Raw genomic sequence first — 26665 nt, forward strand, 5'->3', positions numbered from 1 at the left:
CCGGGGGCTGCATCTTCAGATAAGTTCTTCATCCCTTATCATGCATTCCATTATGGACCGAGGTATGTGAAACCTCGTTTTCCCCTCAGCTACCGTGCTCCCATAACTCTAGGCCCTAGGGCTCGTTCCTGGGGCCAAGTTTGGTCGTAGTAGCGGTAGCGAAAGGATGAAACAAGGAGCCAGAACCCGCCTCATCCCTGCCTCCGCCAAAGGCGTGAGGAAGGTCGAGCGAAGTGGGAAGACGGCAAGGCCTGTTGCCGGGCAAGGAAATGTTTATCTTGAAGATATCAAGGATTTACTCCTTGTCGTGGGTTCTATCCACAAACAAATGACCCGGCAAGCATCCCTTTTTCATTAAAAACATTCCACTTAGGTATAGTCCATAGGGAATGAAAAACATGAATGATGGGATTACAAGTTTTAAATTCAGCTAAGGCCCGAAGGCTTACAAACTAAAAAGAGATAAGGTTCCCGTAATCCCTTTCTTGCCCCTCTCCTCAGGAGGCAGGTCAAGGAGGCGAAAAGGGCAAAAGGGGCGCCTAGGCGAGCTACGGGTGGCAGAAGACACCAAGAGAACATCTCGGTGGTCGTCCGAAGGCTGGATGGTGATGGCGGCGCCGGAAGCAGAGCTCGAAGACGAGGCGGCAGGACGTCAGCACGCGTCGAAGGCGTCGGTGCCCGCGTACTCCGACTTGACAGCCTTGCCGCCCGCCCTCTTCCTCTTCCGCAGCCTCCCAACGCCAGCCGCCCAAGGAGACGACCTCGGGAAGTTCAGGGAGCCGGTGACGCGGATGATGGGGTCGCTGGTGCCGCACGGAGCGGCACCTGACACCTAATCGGACCCGTCATCCTGCCGCCTACTACCCTCGTCGTCGCTGCCACTGTCCTCCTCGTCACTCCCGCCCGAGGAGTCTTCACTATCAGAAGACCTCTCCACGCAGCACCTTGCACGGGTCCCAAAGCACCCGAAGACCTTGACGGAGAGAAGGCCACCCTCCATCAGCTTAAAATGGAGAGTGAGCCCCTCCGTCAAGTGGTGGATATGGGCAAACGTCTTCCATCCCCGACGAAGATACATCACGTGAGGGGCGGGGAAATCGACGCGGGCCCCCGTGCCACTGATCGCGCAGCCCCTCATGTGCAACCACAATGACTTTGGTGGATCCAGCTCCATCTCCCGTGCGAATGGAATCGGGAGACGAAGGCGACGGCGAGGCGGCCGGCGTAGCCTAACGAAGAACTCGCAAGGGTCATCCCCAACGTGGCCCTCCACGGGGGGAAGAACTGCTAGCGGAGGCGAGGCCGGCGCGCCGCCCCGTCCTCCTCTTCCCCGAGCGCCTCGGCCTCGCCCACGGCCTCGCCCCCTTCCCCTTCCCCTCGCGGCTGGCTCTGCCACCGCGGGTGCAGGAGAAGGAGGGACGCGTTGTCGAGCGGCGACCCTCGCCGCCACCGTTGAAGGACCGGGATTTCCTCTCTCCATGACGGATGGAAGGGGGGAGCAGAAGCTGAAGGAAGGAGGGATGAAGGAATGCGGGACGCCATCCCCCCTCCCGCTCTTTATAAAGGAACGGGGTGGGGGCTCGGCCGCCCCGCTCAGCCAATCAAGATGCGGAAGGCGCAGGGAACTGAGACCAACCCGCCGCCCCAGCCCGCGGTGGCCCGGTTTCCCGCCTCCACCGTTTACCACCCCAAGCGCATGAGAGCCATGTGGCAGGCATGCAGGACCGAGGCGACGGGTGAGGCGACCTCTCCCCACCCCGTGATCGTGGGGAGTGGACGCCTTGAAGACCACGCCTCGGCCCCGTTCAGTAAATGGGTCGCGCCTCCACGCTTCCCTCCGTTTATGGGGAAGGCGCAAACCGCCCCCTTTATTACGACATGACGCATGCATGCAGAGCTCAGCCCCACGCATGCCGCCCCACGTCACACACGCCTCCCCACGCTGCGCCACGCGCGGGAAGCATGGGAAGCGCAGCGCGCAAAGAGACTTACCGCGGTAAAAACCGCCCCGCCTGCCCGCGCACCGTTTTTGGGCCTAGCCCAACGACGCGATTGCGCTTACGTGTGGCCCAGGCCCGGGGGCTCCTGTCGGTGTACAAAAAGAGGGGTATGCTTTTTGTACCCCTATAACTGTGCACGGGCAGTCTGAGCCACGAGCACCACCACACTGAGCAAGGCAAGGGAGGTGAGCCAAGGTAAGGCCGAAGCTCAGGAGAAGCAGAACGACGCCAAGACCAAGACCACAAAGAGCAAAGGGGACGAAGCGGACTCCCTCCCGGCAAGATCCTTGCCAGGAGGCGGTTTTAGCAAACCCGGCAAGACCCTTGCCATGGCAGATCGCCCCACACCTACGGAGTGAGTCATCCTTGAGTCCACTGCCCCCATGGGGCAAGGATTCGGGAGACATCCCCGTGGTGGCATGCAGATCTTTGTGAAGACATTCAAGATCAGATACACCCTTTAGAAGATGATGATCCTTGGCGGGATCCCAGCCAAGGAGGACCACAAGGCCCCCGGCAAGAGCCTTGCCGGGGATGACAGCAGGCGCCACGGCAAGACCCTTGCCGGGGCCCTGGCAAGGCCCTTGCCAAGAACACCCGTAGGGCCACCATCAGGCCCACGCCAGTCAAACCTCCACCGCCGTTCGCATGCAGCTGCCGACCCAACCAGCTGGGCAGGCACCTGCGTGGCGGTGTGCGGATCTTTGTGGAGACCCACCACTGCGCCACCTCAGCTGCCTGCTTGCCTGCATGGCACCGCGGGCGCCGCTGGCCAGGACGCGTGTCGACACGAGAGGGAGCGGCGATGGACGAGACAGGGCTCTCCCCCGTCCCCGATAAAGCAAGGACACCTGGGCAAGACACATTAAATGCGCCTTGTCATGTACTGCGAGGGATAACCTCACATCATTGTACCCTTTCCACCTCCTGTGTGCCACCGTGACAACCCCCTTTTCTATAAAAGGAGGCCCGAGGCGACCAGGAGGAGGATTCGGCTTTTTGGAACTCCTCACGCCCTATAGCTAGCTCAAGAACACAAATATATAATCCACCAAAGCAGGAGTAGGGTTTTACGCATCCTCGCGGCCCGAACCTGGATAAACGAACCGTGTGCTATCTGTTTGATCCGCTCTTCTCACGACCCCGCGCCCCGCAACCATAGTAGGGATTCTTGTGATCCCATAGGTGTCGTTCCCACCGACACTTTTATTGTTGACATTAATTTAAACTTGAATTTTGAAGCGGTTTCGAATTAACCCAAGATTAACTACAGTGACAGAGGTGACGTGGCACCATTAACGTGAGATTACTGTAGCATGATTATCCGGGCATTACAAGAGGCTTACTAGGGACACAGTGTTTTGTCTATATATCCACACATGTATCAAGTTTTCGGTTAACACAATTCTAGCATGGATAATAAACATTTATCATGATATAAGGAAATATAAAATAACAATTTTATTATTGCTTCTAGGGCATATTTCTTTTAAAAGAAGCAAAGAAGAAATATAAAACACAAATTATACTGGACTAGTTGAAAAAAAATAGAAAGAAAGAAGAACCAAAAGGGGAGGATTACTTGGAAGAAAGTAGCAAATCACCCATTGTACTGACTTCGGACCGCAGTACCGCTGATTGTTGTTGCTAGAGCAGATCTAGAAGAGAAGGAGAGACATATGCAAAGGGATCTCTACTATTAATCGTTCACTACCGCCTCCCACCGATTGTCGAGACACATTGTAGATTAGAAGTGGTACGCACTGCGAAACAACTGGCAAGGAAGGAGAAGCAAAGAGGCCCACATTAATGAATGTGTTTGGGGTACTTGGTGACTGTATGTTGTTTTGTACTAACCGGCAACACCAATGTTGTGTCACACACCACCAAGTTCACCGTGCTTGGGGTTATTCATAGGCTGGGGGGCGGTGTTCCCCCACATTGGAATTACGCGTAGCTTAGCCGTGGAGCTCCCTCCGGCAGCTAGATGTCCCCCGTGGGCATTGATCATGACTGAGACAGACCGTGCGCCATGGTAGGGTTATTAACATCGGGATAAATGAACATGTCAGAATGTTGGGCTCTGTATGATGAAATCTGGTTTGTGTGAGAAAAATTTGAAGACTCGGTACTACGGAAGATTCCAAGAGATGGACATGACTGGATGGCATGCGAGCGCCCTTCCAATCTTCCGGTGCACACGCTTAAAAGGTAAAGGATCCATGCAAGCCAAAACCACGCCAAAAATGGAAAGCTAGCTGCAAACCGCCGGGGTGCATGTGCATGTCCTTGCCTCGCCGCGTCCCTCGTCTGACACCCAACGCGAAAATGAACCCCCCCCCCCCCCCTTCGTGTAGCTAGGGTTTTAGCACAAGCAGAAAGAAAAAAAATAAAAAGAATTAGGGGGAGCGGCATCCATGGTGTTCTGAAGCATAAAAGAGAAAAAAGCCATAGGAAAAAATCGTTCGGCAGAAAATACATAAGTACGCAGAAAAGCAAGATATCTCTCTATGTGATACTACCTCCCTTTCGTTTATAGGGCTTATCTAAAAAAATATTTTTTTTCTATTTAATAAGTCGCAATTTTATTGTTTCCCATCACATGTTTAAATTTGATGAGCTGCATTAAATGGATTAACAGAAAACTCATCAATACATGTAAAAGTTCTTCATCATTTATTGGTCACGGATGCATGCATTGCAATTAATGCATTGGTAAACACAATTTTTTTAGAAAACAAGTGCATTAATTGAATACATTTGCAAACTAATCCCCATGTTCCTAAATATAAGTTCTTTTAGAGATTCCACTACAAACTGCATACAGATGTATATAGACATATTTTAGAGTATAGATTTACTCATTTTGCTCCGTATGTAGTTTATAGTGGAATATCTAAAAATACTTATATTTAAGAACGGAGGAAGTATAAAAATTATCACTCATCGTTTACCCTGGTAGGTGAGATTTATCAGTGGTGCCCTATAAACCGAAAGGAAGGGAGTAGCATCTGTAGGCAAACCTAGTTGTGTGGTGTTTCTATTTGGTAGCAACCCCTGATCTGTAGCAAAGAAAAACTCGCAAAAAGAATCCCTTTGATCTCTCAGCAGAACACACATGAGGGGAATCCTGCAACAAAAAAGAACCTCCTGCCACTCCTTTTGATCTGATTCTTCCAAGATATCTTGGCACAAGAATGTCTTGGGAAACTCCGAAGGCAAATATTTTGATTCCTTTTTGTTTATGCATGATCCTTGTGCTGACCTGCATGAATACATAGGAGAATTTTTAGTTTTGAACTTTTGATTAATTGAATTGTAGTGATTTACTTTACAGAAAGTTGGTTTGGACGCAAAAATTTGTGTTAATGCTTGCCTTTTGAGGAGGAACTTTGTATCCCCCTGATAATGCTATCCCATATTGTTTCTGTGAGAAGCTTCTACAAATGCACAAAATCTCGGAGGAGCAACTTTCACTACAGGATCAGGTGTTTGTTGGATGGACATCTTTGCATGGAGCACAAAAACTTAACATACTTGTCACTAACCATTTTTTTTAAACCCTACTAACTAGCCGATTTTTTTATTAGATTCTACAGTACAAGATATACTCTCTTGTGTTAATTTGGAAAAAAATGAAAACAAATGGCGGGGTTTGCACGGTTCCCTCCCCTGTGGATGAGTAAAAAATAGAAACGAACATTAGATTATTTGCCGATAAAACATGCGTAAAAAACGCATTTCTGATACTCACTCTGTTCTAAAATAGATGACTCAACTTTATACTATATATTTGACAAGAGAAGACAAAAACTAGCCTGTGGGCACATAATTTATGTCTGTTGCAGCGTGATGGTCAGGCTGATCCTCACCGCCACCTTGTTGATGGGCGTTGCTTTGTCGCCACTGTGTCGTGCGTCCGTATTAAATACGTATCGGATTCTACTTGGCCCTTCTTCCCATCGAAAAAATAAACTCATGTATTGTACTTGTACTAGAGTTGTGTCAATTAATTTAGATCGGAGGGAGATAAAAAAGGCAACCCAGTGCAGTCCATTCCCCCTCTTTTGAGAAAAAAAATGCAAAAATAAACCCAAAAACAGATGCAGCGAGTATGCATTTCAGTCTCTCAAAAAAAAGAATAGCAATTAAACCAAAGCGTTGAATATGCAGTTCTCTGAGAATCTTTCAGAACCTCTACCGTGTTGTTTGCTAGTCTCTCTCTGACAACTCATATAGAAGCGCTCTCTGAAAACACATTTTTAGCAACCCTGAACATATAAGCAAACGGTGTCTTATTTTGAACAACAGACCTGTATATATATATATATATATATATATATATATATATATATATATATATATATATATATATATATATATATATATATATATATATATATATATAAAAGCAACCCAATACACATACAAAAGCACTCTCTGAAAACACATTTTTAGCTAGGTCTGTCTATATCTATGAGCATACAAGCACTCTACAGTTTTAGTACCCTAGAACATGTAAGCAACGGTGTCTTATTTCAAATACAGTCCTGTAAAAAGAGCATGACACATAAACACAACGGTGTATTCGCGTTGTAATTCATTCATTGTTGATTGTTTCAGTTGCCTTTTGGTACAGTATCCACTGGACTGTATTCGCGTTGTAGTTCATTCATTGTTGATTGTTTCAGTTGCCTTTTGGTACAGTATCCACATGACTTTCAAATACAGTCCTGTAAAAAAACGCTGAAGAAAAATAGCACTTCCATCATGAACGATGTGACTCATTAGGACAGCTAAAAATCCAAGTTGGCAGCTGTACTTCCACCCTTTCATGTCTCGCAATGCTTACTTTTTATTTAGAGCCTGAGCACTTTCTACAAGAGTATTTCTAGCAGAATATGAATCAAGATGCAAGAAGCTTCAGACCGATAGCAGCCAATGCAGTCCTGCAGGATCATCAGGTAAGCGTTCTATTTCTCAAACTCTGATCCATGTGCATGTAAGTAGAACTTAACAAGTTGCCCAAGGTTTGGGCGCCTTCTATGTAGACGGTTCTTCTTCCTTGTGACATGTTGATATGCAGTTCCTTGTGAGATGCAATTGTATTTTGATCCAGAATATCAACACTGCAACCACAAATAAAAATAATTTAGGGAAACATGCCTCCTCTACATATCCTTTTCATGCACATCATGATGCGGTTCATGTGTCAGAATAATCATATAAAGAATAATACTCCTACATAACAACAAATACTTGTTTACTCTTCAGTTATACAATACTCCTACATAACAACAAATGCTTGTTTACTCTTCAGTTATACACATATAACACTAGAAAAGTAATAATTGGTATCCTATAAATACATTAATTTCCACCCACCCATTAATGATTGCAATCATTTAACATGGATGCTCAAATATCAGGTCATGGCGCGGTAAACAACTTGTATATGAACAAATGAACAACTAGTCAGCTCATGCCTTTGCAGCTAATTACTACCATGACAAATAAAGGTGAGCTGTGCTACCCAAGTAAAGGTCCCAAAACTGGATGATGTGGAACTCAACGACAGCAAAGAGCAAGGATCAATGATCTAACCATACTAGTTGTGGAGAGAGCTGTGTGTCATGGATGTAAGTGATGGATGGATCCTAGCCGTTTTCAGTGATCGTGAAACACTTCTTCCTTCTGAATGTTCCTCACCAAGTGGCCATCTTGGACGCAAGTCATACTGCAGCAGACAACTGATCAGGGAGGATACTAGCAGAACAACCAGAACAAAACCTGTAAGTTCTGCATCAGATCTTAAATACTCAGTGCGAGACACTTATCAGTACAAGACAAGGGCCTGATTCAGAAGTGCCTACGATTCCAATGAAGGAAACAAGAAAGCCGGGTGCTCATACCCTATATTAAATGACCAAGCTTCAACAATCATGCCAAATTCTTATCTGTTTTTCTAAGAGCTAGTTTGTCAACGCTATTCAAAGTTCCAAACCAAGTATAAGAATTTGACATATTTAACTCTTCAACCTTTGATGATGATGGAATCACCATTGATTTTATATTTACATTCTTCATTGACATACCAAATCTTTTTTATCCAAGTAACTATTTAGCTTTAAAAAGGAGCTGATCATACATCTGAATTAACAAAACAACCAAATAATAATATTTAAAAACTCAGAGCTTACAATGAAAAACAAAATAATGCAACTATAAATAAATACATAATGGAGCTCCCTATAGTGGAATTTAATCAGTTACTTTGTGCATTTATTTTTTAAGTTACCTTAACTCATCCATTATGCAGTTGATTTTATCAACTGTGATTACTGCTTGGTTAGGTTACCTGCATATCATCAGGCTCATCAGCGGGAGGTGGATCTTCAAATCTACCGGCAACAAAGTGCTCGATTCCAGTCCAAGCAATCATGACACCTATGCATATAAAGGAACATAGCATATTTTACTAGTTAAAAAAAGATATCTGATAGTTTATCACAGTTATGGGAATAACTGCAAAGTTGGCAGAAATGGTCAGGATAAGTCATTCACATGCTTCAAAATAAAAAGGGAATACAGCCTAGGGTATAGACTGAGAAACAAAGAACTGTGCTGAGTTTCATCAAAGTTGATTTTGAATATTATATGCTTTTACTGACAGTGTGATTGAATATTAATATTTACAGCTCATAACAATAAACTCATTACCATTGTCAGTACAAAGACTTGGGGGAGGGGATACGAGCTGTAGGCCATTCTTCTCAGCAATATGATTCAAGCGGGTCCTAACATACTGGTTAGAAGCAACACCACCTGAAACAACCTTTAATAATTGAATCGATTAACCACTGGATGAATTAAGAAAAGTGACTGAATTTAACAGCAACAAGATATCTGCATTACAAAGTTTTTAATTGAAGGTTTCATCTTCAATGCCCATTCAACTGCTCGCTGGCATCTATCCTCCAAATGTAGAACAGCAATCCGCTGCACAAGTTAAAATTATCAGAAACTTATCAGAGTCCTCCTGGACAACGAGTACAATATCCATGATACTAAACCTGAAAAGAGGCAGCAATGTTCGCCCTTAGTTGTCTGTCTTCTTCTGTTGCAGAAGAAATGGGGATATCATCTGTGCACCTACAATGGTGTAAAAATGGCAACACAGTTAATTAATAATCACAGCATAGCGACTCACCGACCCTGATTGCAAATTTTTCCTTCACCGATAATTAGTTAAATACAGTAAGGCATCTTGTACCCTCACTCATTTCAAACAAACTGATATATTTGGTTACTTAGCCTACTTCGTCTGTAGTCCCGTTGGAAATGTTCAGTTTATCAGGGCATAATTTATTCAACAAATTAAGGTGTCAAATTGTCACTGCTTGAAAGATGTAAGATGATTCCCATGAAAAAAACATTCTATGATGTTTTAAGCATCAGTTGCATCACTCTTCCCACCAGTACCGTTCTTGTGATTTGGTTCACAAGAATGCTACCACATCTGTATGGCATTATTCATACGAAAGGATTTCCAAATTCCAATAATATGTAAACCTTGCTTAGCAAACATTTCCACCGCAGATCATTGTACATTGTGTACTTTGTATGAATGTTCTCTAAAAAATGAACTTTGTGTGTTTGACATTGGGTTACTAAATGGGTAGGCTCTCCAGTACAAGTTTCAAGTTACAACCCCAACTACATTAAACAAACAAAAAATGGGAGTAAATAAGAATACATGTATACTATTTTTTTGCAGGGGAATACATGTATACTATTGAGAGTTCCAAATGAAGTTGCGTTTGAAAATCTGAGGTGTAGCATAAAAAATAATAAATTTCAAGGATAAATAAATAAGGAACAAACAGCATGCCAAATGGCAAAATGCAAGGTTGTATGGAAGACAGCCACAGGTGTGTTCATCTTATCTGTTATGACCGGCCAGGTCTATGGCCGCAGGAGGCCCAACAGGCAGGCTTAGGCCCGCAAGTTATCTTAGTTTTATTTTCAGATTATGGTTATATATACGAGCTGTAAGACTATTTTGAGAATTAAGCAATAAGACTATTTCTATTGCCAGGCTCCCAGAGGAGCCGGAACCCTAACCCTAGCCGCCTCCTTCCTGCGCCGCCGCCGCCCCAACCGCAAGGACGGCGCCTCGCCGCCGGCCGCCGCACTCCAGCCCTCGCCCAACTCCCTCCTTCCCCTACACCCTACGCCCTAGGCAGGGCAGAACCCTAACTCCTAACACCTTGGTATCAGGTACCCCGGTTTCGACCATGTCTTCCCCGCCAATCCCACCACCGCCGCCGCCGATCCCCCACGCCTCCCCCACCGCCGCCGCCGATCCCCCACGCCTCCCCCACCGCCGCTGCCGCCGATTCCTCCACCACCGCCGCCACGTCGCCGGGTACTACGGCCTCCCTATCAGCGCCGCTCTCCTCCGCCCCCGACACCACGCCGGGCCAGGCCAGCCGCACCTTCCCATCCAGCAACCATCGCCGCCGCCTTCCCCAGCACTGTCGCAATTCACACCGGAGGCTATGGCCGGCGTGCTCAATGACCTCGTCGTGGCGGTCCAGGGCATCCGCCTCTACTTGGCCAGCCCGTATGGACCGCCTCCACCGCTGCATCAGGCCGCGGCCGCGGGACAGCAGGCGCTGCCGTGGTACTCAGTACCGGCGGCCCTCACCGGCGGCTTCCCGCCCCGGCGGCTTCGACGCTGCCTTGGCCGCAGTGGCTGACGCCGTTCTCGGCGCCAACCGCGCCCCCCGCCACCGTCCAAGGACCACAGTAGCCGACCTGGACCCCGCCGTCCGCGCCACCCTCCACCGCGCCGTTCCTTCCGGCGGCCACGGTGCCAGTTCCACCACCGCCACCGCCCAACCCTGGCTCGGGCGGGTCCTCGCCGAGCGGCCTTCCGATCCAGGAGGTCCGCTTCCCTTCGTCACCATCGCCGCTTCCCGACTGGCTCCACGGGCCGCCGTCAGGGGTCCAGGGGCAGCCCGAGGCGTCGGGCGTCACAGGGCACTATGACGGGCCTTCCACCCTGGACCAGGCGCCGTCATCCGCCCTCCGTACCGCCGAGGCAGTGGGCCCGGGCGCGCCACACCAGCAACCGCCCCGGTTCGCAAAAATCGACTTCGCCACGTACGACGGTTCGGACGACCCGCTTAACTGGCTCAACCAATGTGACCAGTTCTTCCGTGGACAGCGCACGCCCGCGTCCGAGCGCACATGGCTGGCTTCCTACCATCTCCGCGGGGCCGCCCAGACATGGTACTACGCCCTCGAGCAGGACGAGGGCGGCATGCCACCGTGGGATCGCTTCCGCGAGCTATGTCTTCTTCGATTCGGACCACCGGTACGCGGGAGCCGCTTGGCCGAGTTGGGCCGCCTACCGTTCACCTCCACGGTGCAGGATTTCGCCGACCGCTTCCAGGATCTAGCGTGCCACGCGCCGGGTGTGACAGCCTTACAGCGGGCGGAGCTCTTCGTCGGCGGCCTTCCCGACCACATCCGCGTGGACGTCGAGATGAAGGGACCACAAGACCTTCAGACAGCCATGTACTATGCGCGGGCGTTCGAGCAGCGTGCCCAGGCCTTGACGTCGACGCGGCCATCCGCGCCACGTGGGGGCCGTCCGCCTCCGGCAGCGCCGGCGTCCTCTACCACCGCCCCGGCCGCTACCCCGGCCCCGACGCGGCCGTTCCGGCGCCTCACTCAGGCGGAGCAGCTAGAACGCAGGCGCTTGGGCCTGTGCTTCAACTACGATGCGCCCTATGCGTCGGGCCATGTTTGCCCGCGCCTCTTCTACCTGGAGACGACGGACAAGACCGAGGATGACACCCCGGAGGCTGACCTCGGCGCCCCGACTCTTGCGGAGCCTGCAGCGGCACCCGCACCGGCCCCGGCTACCGCCCTCGTGGTGTCCCTTCACGCGCTGGCCGGCATCCGTGATGAACGGACGATGCTTTTACCGGTCATGATCCATGGCGAGCGCCTGGTGGCCCTCCTGGACACAGGTTCCACGCATAATTTCCTGCCGGAGGCCACCATGCGGCGTCTTGCGCTCCAGCCGACCGGAGGGGAGCAGTTGCGGGTCACTGTCGCTAATGGCGACCGTCTATGCTGCCACGGGCTCGCCCGCGACGTGCCCATCACTATCGGTGACGAGCACTTCACCATCACCTGCGCCGGCATCGATTTGGGCTGCTTCGACTTCATCCTCGGCGTCGACTTCTTGCGCACGTTGGGTCCTATTCTTTGGGACTTCGACGCGCTGACGATGACCTTCTGGCGTTTGGGTCGTCGCATTCGGTGGGAGGGCATTAGGGGGGCCGCACCCGCACCCCCTCTTCAGCTGGCCGCGACAACCACGGAGGCCGAGCATCCGCTCTTGGACGGACTCCTGCAGCAGCACCGGGATCTCTTTGAGGAGCCACAGGGTCTGCCACCGGCCCGGATCTACGACCACCGTATTCACCTCCTTCCGGGATCGGCCCCTGTGGCCGTACGGCCTTACCGGTATCCACAGCTGCAGAAGGACGAGTTGGAGCGGCAGTGTGCACTCATGCTTGCCGCCGGCATCATCCGCATCTCCACGTCCCCGTTTACAGCACCGGTCCTCCTCGTTCGTAAGTCGGATGGCACGTGGCGTTTCTGCATCGACTACCGCGCCCTTAATGCTCTCACATTGAAGGACAAGTTACCTATTCCGGTTGTCGATGAGCTTCTCGACGAGCTACACGGGGCGCGCTTCTTCACCAAGCTGGACCTCCGGTCGGGGTATCATCAGGTGCGCATGCATCCAGACGACATCGCCAAGACGGCGTTTCGGACTCATCACGGCCACTTCGAGTTCTTGGTGATGCCCTTTGGCCTCTCCAACGCCCCGGCGACATTTCAGGCCTTGATGAACGATGTCCTCCGGCCCTACTTACGTCGGTTTGTGCTCGTTTTCTTTGATGACATTCTTATCTACAGCGCCTCTTGGGCAGAGCACCTCCAGCATGTGGCCATCGTCTTCAACGAGCTTCGGGCGCATCATCTTCATCTTAAGCGCTCGAAGTGCTCGTTCGGGACACCTTCGGTCGCTTACCTCGGCCATGTCATCTCGGCCGAGGGAGTGGCCATGGACGCCGACAAGGTGGCGGCCGTCGCCGCCTGGCCGATCCCGCAGTCTCCGCGGGCTCTTCACGGGTTCCTTGGCCTCGCGGGGTACTACCGGAAGTTCATCCAGGAATTTGGCCTCATCGCGGCCCCGCTCACGCGTCTCCTCCGTCGCGACGCCTTCTCTTGGGATGCGGAGGCCACTTCAGCATTCGAGGCCCTCAAGGGGGCCCTCACGACGGGACCCGTACTGCAGATGCCGGATTTTGGCCTCCCCTTCACCGTCGACTGCGACGCTTCCGGTGCGGGGTTCGGTGCGGTCCTCCACCAGGGCGAGGGACCCCTCGCTTTCTTCAGCCGCCCCTTTGCCGCACGCCATCTCAAGTTGGCGGCATATGAGCGTGAGCTCATTGGGTTGGTGCAGGCAGTACGCCATTGGCGGCCCTATCTTTGGGGTCGCTCTTTCCAGATCCGCACGGACCATTACAGCCTCAAGTTCATGTTGGATCAGAGGCTCTCGACGGTGCCCCAGCACCAATGGATCAGTAAACTCTTTGGCTTTGACTTCACCGTCGAGTACCGGCCGGGTCGCCTTAACACCGTCGCCGACGCCCTGTCTCGGCGTGACGCCGATGTGGACGACGGTGCGGCGGAGGGGGCGGCCTTCTGCATCATCACCGGGCCCTCCTTCGCCCTCTACGCCGACATCCGCCGGGCGACCGCGGCCGCGGCCGACTCCCTCCTCCTGCAGCAGCAGCTGGCGGCGGGAGAGCTGGAGGAGCCGTGGCGCCTCGCCGATGGCCTGCTTCTCCATGGGCGCCGGGTCTTCATTCCGGTGCACGACGATCTTCGCCAGCAGGTGCTGCGCCTCGCTCACTCGGCAGGCCATGAGGGAGTGCAGAAGGCGCTCCATCGTCTCCGCGCCGACTTCTACATTCCCGGTGATCGTGCCCTGGTCCGTGACTGGGTACGGTCGTGTGTGACGTGCCAGCGCAACAAGTCGGAGACTCTACGGCCGGCTGGCATGCTTCAGCCCTTGGAGGTCCCATCTCAGGTTTGGGCGGACATCTCCATGGACTTCATCGAGGGCCTCCCCAAGGTGGGCGGCAAGTCCGTCATTCTCACGGTGGTCGACCGCTTCTCCAAGTATGCTCATTTCATCGCGCTTGGCCATCCATATTCAGCGGCATCTGTCGCACGGGCCTTCTTCGATGGCATTGTCCGCCTCCACGGGTTCCCTTCTTCGATCGTCAGTGATCGGGACCCCGTGTTCACGGGATACGTGTGGCGTGACCTTTTCCGGCTGGCGGGCGTGAAGCTACGCCTGAGCACCACCTTCCACCCTCAGACGGACGGCCAGTCTGAGATCGTTAACAAGGTGATTGCCATGTATTTGCGTTGTGTTACAGGTGATCGCCCGCGCGCATGGGTGGACTGGCTGTCGTGGGCGGAGTACTGCTACAAAACCTCTTATCACTCCGCCCTCCGTGCTACGCCCTTTGAGGTGGTGTATGGCCGGCCGCCCCCGCCGATCCTTCCGGTTGATCCGGCCTCGGCACGGACCGAGGTAGCCGGGGCTCTTCTGAGGAGCCGTGATGAGATGCTCGCGGAGGTCCAGCAACGACTCCTGCAGGCCCAGCAGTTGGCCAAACGTTACTATGATGGCCACCATCGCGAGGCGGAGTACGCGGTGGGTGATTGGGTCTGGCTGCGTCTACTTCACCGCTCTACGCAGTCCTTGGACCCATGCGCGAGGAAGAAGCTCGGTCCTCGCTATGCCGGTCCCTTTGCGATCCTGGAACGCATTGGGAAAGTGGCTTACCGTCTGCAGCTTCCGACAGGCGCGCGGATCCATGATGTCTTCCATGTCAGGCTGCTCAAGCCATTCCGCGGCGAGCCACCCGCGGCACCGCCGGCGCTCCCACCGATCACGGACGGGCGTCTCCTTCCTGAGCCAGAGAAGGCGTTGAAGGCTCAGCTGCGCCGAGCCTCCTGGTATGTGTTGATCCGGTGGACTGGACTACCAAAGGAGGACGCTACTTGGGAGCAGCGCGAGGAGTTCCGCCAGCACTACCCCGACTTTCAGCTCGAGGACGAGCTGTTTGCGCAGGCCGGGAGAGATGTTATGACCGGCTAGGTCTATGGCCGCAGGAGGCCCAACAGGCAGGCTTAGGCCCGCAAGTTATCTTAGTTTTATTTTCAGATTATGGTTATATATACGAGCTGTAAGACTATTTTGAGAATTAAGCAATAAGACTATTCTATTGCCAGGCTCCCAGAGGAGCCGGAACCCTAACCCTAGCCGCCTCCTTCCTGCGCCGCCGCCGCCCCAACCGCAAGGACGGCGCCTCGCCGCCGGCCGCCGCGCTCCAGCCCTCGCCCAACTCCCTCCTTCCCCTACACCCTACGCCCTAGGCAGGGCAGAACCCTAGCTCCTAACATTATCATGAAGATGATGAAACAAATGGTGCAACTAAAGGGAATGACAAAGTCATACAGATTTCTGGATTCAATAGCCAATCGAACTTGAGTCTTCAGACCAGCATAAGAGAAATTGCAATCTTTCTGTTGTCGCATCGGAACCTAGAGGTGTGCAAAAAAGGGCAAGTAACATGTCAAATTGAACTAAGATTAAGGGCAAGCAAACACAATTACTGTGAAATTACACCTGCAAACTTACTGTGAATTTAATAGAATTTGGATCACCTTCTAGGGCAAGCTCCTCAAGAGCAGGACCACCACCTTTCCGTATATCAAGACCCAGCCATCTTGCTGACTTGTCATATGCCTCACCAATTGCATCATCTATTGTAGTTCCCAGTTGAACATACTCACCAAGGTTCTGAGCGAGAACAAGAAGATTGTGTCCTCCTGTACATACTAACTACTTAGCGCAACGTCATAAAAAAAAAGCAAACACAATTATTCCAGTGTCAGTATCAAAACTAGCATGTCTGCTAGATTAAGACATCTCTTCATGAACTTAGGCTGATGCGGTTTTGCATTAAATTATTTTGAATAAAAAATATAAAAATTTAGTGGATCGAAACTTCAATTTGTATGAGTGAAAATATTAGTCACAGTTCAATCATTGCAATAAGGCATAACATAATGGCTGGCTTTGGACTCCGACAGGCAGGAAAAGAATGACTGCGTATCTTCTACGGCATTATTGCTATCGTAATTTACAACTGCAAGCTTCTCTGGAATAAGAAAATTAAGCTAGATCATGGTATAGAATACTGAGACATGGTACTAATTAGCATATACCTGAAATTAGAAGAGCTAAAAAAGGGTAATCAAGGTCCTTGTTCACTAGCCTGACAAGGATCAAACCACATTAATCTATAATTCAGTAATGCAATATCATTAGAAGTATGGCAGACACGTGTGCTGCTTTTTTTATATGTTTACAGAGATAGGCCTTTGTCACAAATATGAAACATGTTTACCATATTTGAAGTAATTAAACTACGAATTTTCACATCATAAGTTCACAACAAGGCATGCTGGAAACAGATATGATACTGAGAAATAGCTTGTAGACAGTAGACGTAAATACTTTCCTACTCAAAGTCAAAGTGTAGCTATAGAGTAGAATTTAGTTCAATCTTTGGAGGTTGTATCATTATAAAATAGTTCAATTTTCAGTTGTCGCAGCTTGTGCTAGACTTAGTTCAATGTCTCGATAAGTTCGCAGCTATTTTAAGGGGAAAACATAATGTAGGACCTACAAGGAGTTTGTAAGCATAGCTCAGATGACTAGGTTCCTTGTGGTGGAACCTGCCCACCCAGGTTCAAGTCCTAGACTTGACACGGGTGGTTGCATTTTCCTGGATTTATTCCAGGCTTTCCGGCAACAGTGTCTGTGGCGATTTCGTCAATCTCAAGATTTGCCTGCTTGGTTTCTCGGAGGTGCTCATAGGGGTAGGTCGGTAGGGTGTCCGTGCGTGCGTTCATAGGGGTGACTGCATGCATGTATGTGAGCGTCTGCATCTGTACTGTGCTTCTAAAAAAAGTAGCTGTAAAAGAAAATCCACACAAATAAACACTTTTGGAATCTGGTTTTTCAAGTTACATGAAAACACATTGTGTCCTCGAACCAAAAAAAAATTCCTATATAGCTTATTCTATGTGATGTTGAACTCATCAAACAAATTGTGCGTCACTTAAAAATATGTCAGAAGTTAAATGTTTACCTGGAAACTAAAGCATGTGCCTCCATATGGTGAACTCCAACAATAGGCAAGCCAAATACTTTTGCTATTTTCCGAGCTTTGTGAACACCAACTGCAATTTAGAGAGGTAATTACACTCCCATACAAAAAAACAGAAAAAAGATTAACATACTTGCAAGCTTTAACCGAAGTCTTGCAGTCACATAAACAATAGAACAAATAGAAAATGGTTTCTCTCCAGCTTCAAGAGTGTCCCAAATAAATCAAAAGATACAGTGATCTACTTGGCATGGTTCTATAAAAATAAAAAATAAAAACATGACCAATTCTTATTGAGTGGGTAAGTAGACTGCATATGTTATAATGAAGAAGTCAATTTTTCATCCGTCAACTCTATATAGGGTAAGTTTGGTCCCTCGAGTATTCAAAATCGTCCCGAATCCGCCCCGCTTGCCCCACTGAATGCTGTTTTGATCATGATTTGGCGCTGTTTCACAGAAGTGGGTACCACAAAAGATCGTGTGTGAGTGGGGGGGGGGGGGGGATTATGACGGGAGGGGGGAAATCAAATATTGAAGTTCTTTTCGAAAGGTCAGCCAACAAAAATAAAAAACAGGAAAAATAGATTACCTATTTTAATATTATTTCAGAAGTCAGGAAAACAGACTATTCAGTTACCAAAAAATCTGAGAATTTTAAGGATGGCAAAAAATATAGAAAAAGAAATGCTTTTAAAAAAACCAAACCTAGGGGCTTTCCAGTATCTATGGACGTTACACATTTTTTCAATTTCTAAAATATTTAATTTAATTAACTTTTAGGAACATTTCCCTTTCTATTTTATTTTTTTGCTAGCTGCGCTGTCACGTGTGTGAAACCACAGCCAAGTCACTGTCAAAACCACTTTCAGTGTCGCAAGGGATCGAATCTAGACGGTTTTGACATATTTGAGGGACAAACTTATCAAGTACAGACTACAGAGTTGACGGACCAAATTTAGAATTTACAAAGTTGACAGACTAAAAATGTATACCTTCTTCCTATCTAATATGCCAGTTCAATAAACAACAACAAAACAACAACAACAAAGCCTTTAGTCCCAAACAAGTTGGGCTAGGCTAGTGGTGAAACCCATAAGATCTCGCAACCAACTCATGGCTCTGGCACATGGATAGCAAAACAGTTCTAATATGACTGTGTCTGCATGTAAGAAGGAATTACTAAAAAAGCTAAAGGGCCGACAGGCTAGTGATAAAAATGCACTACACCTAAAACAGTTTTGCTTAAGTACCACAAAGAAAGAAAATGAAGATCACATGTGACAGATTAAACTTAAGTCAGCCCTTGAACTGATAGTGTGATACATATAAAACATGGAAGCAGCAAAAATTGGCTTTCGAGTTGTGATACTCGCACACACACCACCATCATCCATCCTAGAAATCTGGCACATCCCAGGTCATATGACAACATTTGACACAAAATGGTCACTTCAAGAAAGTCAACACTAAATTATCCAAAACAGTTCTTTAAGTGAATGGCAAGATTCTTTGATTAACTTTAACTCACTCGGACCACTGTCACCATGCCTAAAACCTAACTGATAAAAGTATCCGATGTGCAAACTTACAAGTTAAGTTTCTTTTTTTGCGAGGATAAAAGTTGAATTTGGTAACTGACGAACAGACATTTCCTTATTTTAGTAGCATGCGATGGAAAACATCAGTAATTCATATTTATTTTAAGCAAGTCAGAATAGCAAAAACAGGAACCTCTAAGGCATAGACTAAGCCCTGGTCCAATGGTCACGGCCACAGCAGAAAGATCAGTCTCTGACACATTTGCGTCATCGAGTGCTTTCTGAACAACCTGCAAGACAAGGACATATAAGACAGTTAACACAAACATCTTAGACTTAAGGTCATCCATCTTCTTAAAGGAAGACAAAACCTGATCAATAGCAAGCGCATGAGCTTCTTCGGCCATCTTAGGAGCGACACCGCCCCATTTCACAAGCAAATCTGACTTCCAAACACACAACAGTACGATCAGCAACATGTAAAGGATACAAATGTTTGCCAAAAGTTCTTGATCTCAATAGAATTAGACATGGAACATCTGGAGAGAATGTGAACTGAAAAGCAAATCCTTACTTGGGAAGCAATCGCTTGGCTAAGGATCTCCCCATCGCCTCTAACCTGCAACCAACCAAGCATCATAGAGACATGCCGTAAGCATAAAACCTGGAAGGTTCGACCACAAATAGAAGTGACTGGACAGAAATGGGACAGCAAATGAGCAATGCATACCACGGCAGCAGCAGTGTCATCACAGCTGGTCTCAATGCCAAGCATGAGGAGGTCCCGGCGCGCAGGGATACCCGCGGAGGCCATGGTGACGAGGGAGTGGTAAGTAGGAGGGGTTGATGGGGAAGAAGCTGAGGCGGGGAGGCTGCGGAAAAGCGGATGGTGAGAGCGGAAGGGTTTTGGTGGGGTTCGGAGGAGGAAGGCGACGGCACGTGAAACTGGCGGCAATAAGGTCGGGAGAAGGGTGGACGCCATTTTTCCAGGCGCCGTTCCAGCAGATGACCAAGCAGCCTCAGCTGGGAACACAATCAAATGGATGAACCATGCTCACTGTCCATGCACATAGCAAATATTCCTCACAATCCATACACATACAGAATAGAAGAATATATCATGCTCACTGTCAAACGATCAAAGAATAGAACCAAACAACAGCAATGGAGTTCCTGTGTGCTTGTTATACCTCTGCTTTTTGAGGGAGAGAAACGGGGCTGCTGTGCTTGTTATCTTGGCCGGCTAGGTGCTCCCAGGAGAATCGCTCGGTGCTAGCTGAAGAGAGAAAGAGAGGGTGGGGGTCAGAGCCGGCGCAGAGAAGTACAGAGGAGAGCCCCACTCCACGCCCAGTGTCGAGAACTGAAATTCCGATCCAATGGCAACCCCCGGCCATAGCATAAGCCACCTCACCCCCGCGCCGGAGTTCGCCGCCGTCTGCCTCATTCACGGGCTGCCCGTCGCCGTCCCGGACCCAACCCTCGCCGCACCGGCCTTCCGCCTCGCCATCTGCCAGTTCGCCTCCCGGCTCCCGCGCACCACCCATCCCTCACCGTCCACTGACTGTCTCACTCCCCTCCCGCCCACGACCATCCCCTCGACGCGCGCCACCGTCGCTCACCTATCGCGACCCGCCGGCCGGCCGCCGTACCATAGAGATAGAGAAGGGATTACAGAGGGGGAGAGAGAGAGGGGAGAGTGGCTGCACCTCGACGCGCGCCGCCGCTGCCTTCTCTGCCGCGGGTGAGGATTGGGTAGCTCTCTGTTCCTGTGGGGACGGTGAGAAAAGAAAAGAAAAACGTTTCGCACCTCGGGAGGTGACTGGCCCGGGCGAGCTCGGCCGTGGGCGGCCCAACAGCCGGCCGCTCGCTGCCACCATCCTCCAGGCCGGCGTGTTCGCGTGCGCCGTCGGCGCCGCGCTCGCAGGCCAGGCCGAACAGCACGGCGTCGGGTCTGGAACATGAGCGGCGCGCGGGTGTACGCGCGAATGATGACCGGCGTGACTGTTCCCCTCCTCCGTCGCCCACCACCTGTTCGAGCAAGTTCCATGCTATGCTATGGATGCTTCTTGGCACATGTTCATGCGCTCCATGGCTGCGAACAACCTCTGTCGAAGACCGTCAGAGAGCCACGTCGACGCCACGGTTCTTGCTCTCAGGGTTTGCCTGGTAATTTGATCAAGAAGCATTTATCTCTAATACAATTAATCCTTACCGAATGATCTTTTCTCTAGGTCTGTCAAACTAATCTTCACCAGTACTGTACTGACATTGACAGCCCTCGCAAAGAAAAAAGGAAATGCTGACACTGACAGAGTCAGTCAACTATTATGGTCTTTCTTGACGCCATTTTTCAATCTCAGTTTGTCTTCTTGGGAGCAACGGATGGTATCCTATGCCTACACGCCTACCTCAATCATTGGCTGTATATTTGTGCATTCTTCCTCGGTTCCTCCAATCCTGCACACTCGGTCACTCAACTAAGTTGCACTACCCACGCATATGCTCGTATCATAATAAAGCTGCTGTCTCTTGTTGGTATACTTTCTCCTTCTCCTTCTCCTGGCGATCGCCAGAAATGGTTCGAAATTACAGGTAGGTGTTGCAGTCTATATGCTTGCTCTTTTCTTCTTCTTGTTCTTCTTCGATTGTTGTCTTAGTTGGGAGTGTTCAGGCTTCTCGACGAAATGAGGCTGTGGGTGGTCGTCATATGGCTGTTTGTTTGTGCCGCGGCTCTTCCGGGCGGCGAGCAGCCGCTGTCGAGGATCGCAGTTGAGAGAACAACCCTCGCCATCGATGACTCGGTGCATGTAAAGGCGTCCCCGTTGGTTCTTGGGCTCAAGGTTAGCATGCCCCACTTCTCACCACTCTTGTTCAACAGTTTCACAGTGATGTGATGCCATCCTGCAGGGCGAGAGCAGCGAATGGGTAGAGGTAGAGTTCTTCCATCCAAATCCCTCTGATGACGACTGGATTGGTGTGTTTTCTCCTGCCAATTTCAGGTAATAATATTGGTATATCTGCGCGGAGGCAAATCTGTTGTAACATGATCTCAATCCACCTAGGCATTCAGAGATGCACCTAAGATCTTACGTATTATTTGATTTGTTGTTTCTTTTTTGAAAAAAAATTAGTGATGCGATCTGCGAGCCTGAAAATGAGAGACAACAACCTCCAGTGCTATGCACAGCACCTATCAAGGTTGGCATTATTTTTTCCTGTTCGATTTGGCTAATTGAGCTTCAGATATAGTTCTATGCCAGGATTCAGACTCTGGGATACTTCCGTTTCGAACATTAACCTTTTCCTTTCCTATCTTCATTGCAGTACCAATTTGCAAAGTTCAAGAATGATGGCTATAACAGGTCTGGGAAGGGAAACTTGAAGCTTCAGTTGATCAACCAGAGGGAAGACTTCTCTTTTGCACTCTTTTCTGGTGGTCTGATGAAGGCAAGGCTATACTGTGTTACCTCAACTTCTCTACATAATAACAACTCTGATCTAACCAAAAATATACTCGTCATATTCCTGAGACTGAAAAATGTCCAATCCTGTCCTCACCTGTAACAGCCCAAGCTGATTGCTGTCTCAAATATGGTCACCTTTGCGAACCCAAAGGCACCTGTCTACCCACGTTTGGCACAAGGGAAGTCTTGGGATGAAGTAAGCTTGCCTATAAATTCACCATCGAAATGACCGTTTTGAATTGTGTGGCTGTTTTTCATGAGAATATGCATCGTATTATTATTCTCAATTCAGCATTGAAGCTAGCTATACAAGATAACTGTCTTCAGTTATCTAAGGTAACTGTACTAGTACTATTGTAGATGACAATCACCTGGACAAGTGGATACGATATAAAAGAAGCAGTTCCTTTTGTTGAATGGGGTGCTAAAGGCGGGCCTCAGTTTCTTTCCCCAGCCGGAACATTAACATTCAACAGAAATAGCATGTGCGGTATGTCACTATTTCCCTATTCTTCTTAAGAGATGAGATGATCGTAGTTCAGAATTTACACCGTCAACATAACTGAGAATCTGCTCAAAGGTTTTCTGAGGTCATTTGTTTTTGTTTTGAATCAAACACCTTACTTCTAATCTGCACATGTAGGAGCACCTGCTCGAACTGTTGGTTGGCGCCATCCGGGTTACATTCATACTAGTTTCTTGAAGGATCTGTGGCCAGACTCCAAGTGTGTTGTCTATCTTTTCACTTTAACCTGTTTTGAAATTGTGATGCATCCAGCTACTAAGAAATGGTTACTTAAAAATTTTCAGGTATACCTACAGGCTTGGCCATAGGTTACCAAATGGTACCCACATCTGGAGCAAGTTATATAGCTTTAAAGCATCACCTTATCCTGGGCAAGATTCCTTGCAACAAATTGTCATATTTGGAGATATGGGAAAGGTATATTATATTTCCTGCCCATCTTGGTTTTATTTCATATTTTTCTTGTAACAATTAGACATTTTCCAGTTACGGTGATTCTCTTTCTGCATCAGAATTACAGTGATTTTTTGTGCTCGCATTTTTTCCTTCAGGCAGAGGCAGATGGTTCCAATGAGTTCAATGACTTCCAACCTGGCTCACTGAACACTACTAACCAGATCATTAGAGACCTAAAAAACATTGACATGGTGCTTCACATTGGGGACATTTGCTACGCCAATGGCTACTTGTCTCAGTGGGATCAGTTCACCTCACAGATTGAACCAATTGCATCGACTGTACCATACATGATTGGCAGGTTAGTCTAGTATATCATTTCAGAACTTCCTCTGTTATCAAAATGTATTACTGTTTCATAAATACAAGAATGGGCATTTCTTCAGTGGTAACCATGAAAGAGACTGGCCCGGGACTGGATCTTTCTATGGAAATCTTGACTCAGGTGGAGAATGTGGTGTTCCTGCGCAAACTGTATTCTATACTCCTGCTGAGAACCGTGCAAAATTCTGGTAAATGCTGTGACTCGGTGAGGCCATAAGTCTTCCTTTTAAGATATACAGTACAATCCTTGAAATTTACTGACAGACAGCTATCCTTCTTCAGGTATGCGACAGATTATGGCATGTTCAGGTTCTGCATTGCTAACACAGAAGAAGATTGGAGGCCAGGGACCGAGCAGTACAAGTTCATTGAGCAATGCCTGTCGTCGGTCGACAGGCAGAAGCAGCCCTGGCTCATCTTTCTGGCACACCGTGTTCTTGGGTACTCATCCTGCACTTACTATGAGACAGAGGGCACATTCGAGGAACCAATGGGACGAGAAGCTCTGCAGGAGCTCTGGCAGAAGTACAAGGTCGATCTCGCCTTCTACAGTCATGTCCATAACTATGAAAGGACATGTCCAGTCTATCAGGTATGTCCCTAGTTTTCATTTGCACCAGACTGAAGTTTTCTGTAGAATATTGCATTTGCACTTGGTTCAAATGACAAGGTCCAGTAAGTACTATTGCTGGTAATGCTGCTGTAAATATTATAGTTTACAGGCATAAAGCTTACATATCCTGTACAGTATATTTTTAAGAGTTAGTCTGTTACAATCTTATATGTCCTGTTACAATCTTTAATTGGTTGCAGAGCCAATGCACCGTTGATGCATCGGATCATTACAGTGGCCCGTTCAAGGCAACAACACATGTGGTTGTTGGTGGTGCTGGCGCTAGCATTTCAGATTCAGCATTCACCACATCAAATATCCAGTGGAGTCACTTCAGGGATTTCGACTTAGGGTTCGCCAAGCTCACGGCCTTCAACCAGTCATCCTTGCTGTTTGAGTACAAGAAAAGCCGTGATGGCAATGTGTATGATCATTTCACAATTTCGCGGGATTACCGAGATGTCCTGGCTTGCTCCATCGACAACTGCCCAAGGACTACGCTGGCTTCCTGAAGCCCCAACACTTTCAAACAGGGAATCAGTTTGATCTGCTAATGGTTGCTGGTTTGTGTGTGGCTCAATACTAGTGTCTAAGATATTTACATAGCTTTGAAACTTGTATTGGCTACCTGAAGCCCCAGTACATTCAGATGGGGGAATCAGTCGATGTGCTACTGGTAACTGGTGTGTATGTGGCCCAATACAAGTCTGTAAGATATTTAAATATTCCAATTCTGTATACGAAATAAAATAAAATAAACGGTTCTTAAGTTTCAGTTCTGGACTTACAACATTCAAAATTTGAATTTGATATTTTGTGTTTTTAAGTTTCAAACCACGGATGCTGAATTCAAAATTTTAAATCTATAGAACTTACATTTTTCAAGTTTACATAATATAATACCATAATTAGAAAAATAAAGATTGAGTCATCAATTTTTAAAATATATAAAATTTAAAATAGTAAGGGGACCAATAAACCATGACGAAGGTAATAATAAAGAAAATAAGTATTCTTGGTTCGTCAAGTTATTTTCCAGAAAAGCACCTGATGTTTCTGGTAATCAACCGCGAGTCAGTTTTAAGTCAGATTTCCTCTTTTGTCAGAAACCCCTGATAATTGGGTTAATCAACCCGCAGTAAATATCAAATGCTTTTTAAAATTTTCTATATCTTTTAAACGCTAGCTCCAAATTTAACATGTCATATAAAATTTGATTAGAAAATACATATAATCTGAATATGGTGTTATTTTATCTGTTAACCATTTTAAAAATTCTATTTAGGGTGCAACCTTAATCAATAGCGCATGATCCGTCTCTATTTCATGCCGGTGACGATCCAGATTGAAAATAAACACCTTAGCAAAACCAGAATTAGAGATGAAAGAAACCATCTATAACCCCGCATGCACGCCTTGTCAAAATCTCACGGAAAAAAAATCGATTTCTTATCTTATGCCGAGAGAGAGACGCCTTAAGATTGACAACATCCAAACACATAGTGATTGTGTGAGCACCGGGGCCACCATTGACGAGGGCGGGAAGGAGGATAAGTGGTAACATAGATGGGATGTCATGTGTTGAAAGGAAAGACGTGGACCTATTGGGGTCTTGACTCATGGTTATTGGGTTAAAGGAGTGTGGTATTTGTTTCTCCGTTGCAATGTACGGACTTTTTTTGCTAGTATAAATAGAAAACTATGTCCGATTTCTTTTCTCTTCTTACATGGCGATAATTTATTTTTAGAAAATTATAGGGGGCTTCCCAGAAGAAAGAAGGGTGTTCTGCGGAGGCACGTAGTCGATGGTAAAAGAACACCCGTCAAAGCCCAGCCCAAATCGAGGGAGAGGGAGAGACCGACTACGTATCATTTTCGGCCATGCCACTCTTTCTCGTAGGCCCACCCCCGACCTCGCGATGGCCGGCGACGGCGATTCCGATACATACCTGAAGCGCATCCAGGCGGAGACCCTCCGTAACGAGCACAAGCGCGTGTGTATTGACCAAGAGCTCCACAGTCCCGCCGGCTCTCCAGCATCCTCTTCGCCTGAAACTGGGTAAGATCATCCCCACCTCCCTGCCATTGCTTATCGCCGTTGAAGAAATAACCTTTTTTTAGGCGCAAAGACACCAATTTCGTCAAGAACTGCAAACGCAACCGCTGTTTTTTTTTGGACACCGATAACTGCCACACGTGTGGTGTACGGGTGGTTGTGCCACACGTCTCGTGTGGCATGGAGAAGAACCCGCCCGCACGACCGCGTCCGGGCGCGCACAGCCACAGCCCGCACGTCCGGTGTGTGGCAAAACCGCCCACACGTCCGGGCCAAACGACCGCGCTGCCCGCACGACCCAGCACGCCAGCCGTCCCGGGCTCCTTTCGATCCCCAGTC

The 26665-nt window shown here is 48.4% G+C and overlaps 2 protein-coding genes across 6 annotated transcripts; one reads left to right on the top strand and one right to left on the bottom strand.

The window, feature by feature from the left end:
• Nucleotides 1-6585: 6585 nt before the first annotated feature.
• On the bottom strand, nt 6586-20842 carry LOC123102464 (probable tRNA N6-adenosine threonylcarbamoyltransferase, mitochondrial). 5 transcript variants are annotated; one of them, XM_044523826.1, is made up of 16 exons: nt 20594-20842; nt 20078-20163; nt 19618-19910; nt 19462-19506; nt 19259-19333; nt 19081-19177; nt 17330-17420; nt 16401-16450; nt 15811-16001; nt 15628-15713; nt 9074-9152; nt 8916-8999; nt 8721-8835; nt 8359-8447; nt 7610-7737; nt 6586-7129 (listed from the first exon to the last, which is right to left on the bottom strand). In XM_044523826.1, the coding sequence occupies exons 3-16, from the start codon at nt 19867-19869 to the stop codon at nt 6961-6963; spliced, it is 1551 nt and encodes a 516-aa protein (XP_044379761.1). In that variant the 5' UTR covers nt 19870-19910; nt 20078-20163; nt 20594-20842; the 3' UTR covers nt 6586-6960. The 5 variants fall into 5 exon arrangements, with proteins under 5 accessions (XP_044379761.1, XP_044379760.1, XP_044379765.1 ...); XM_044523825.1 differs by having other exon boundaries at nt 19618-19944; XM_044523830.1 differs by having other exon boundaries at nt 7605-7737; nt 19618-19944.
• On the top strand, nt 20818-25049 carry LOC123102463 (probable inactive purple acid phosphatase 1). The gene is made up of 14 exons (XM_044523824.1): nt 20818-21053; nt 21163-21479; nt 21559-21727; nt 21795-21886; nt 22019-22085; nt 22212-22334; nt 22455-22547; nt 22712-22841; nt 22995-23076; nt 23162-23294; nt 23429-23634; nt 23720-23845; nt 23940-24249; nt 24471-25049. Exons 2-14 carry the CDS (start codon nt 21280-21282, stop codon nt 24780-24782), a joined length of 2043 nt encoding a protein of 680 aa, XP_044379759.1. The 5' UTR covers nt 20818-21053; nt 21163-21279; the 3' UTR covers nt 24783-25049.
• Nucleotides 25050-26665: the final 1616 nt, after the last annotated feature.

Source organism: Triticum aestivum, chromosome 5A, assembly GCF_018294505.1.
Source record: "Triticum aestivum cultivar Chinese Spring chromosome 5A, IWGSC CS RefSeq v2.1, whole genome shotgun sequence".
In the NCBI taxonomy this organism is placed as follows: Eukaryota; Viridiplantae; Streptophyta; class Magnoliopsida; order Poales; family Poaceae; genus Triticum; species Triticum aestivum.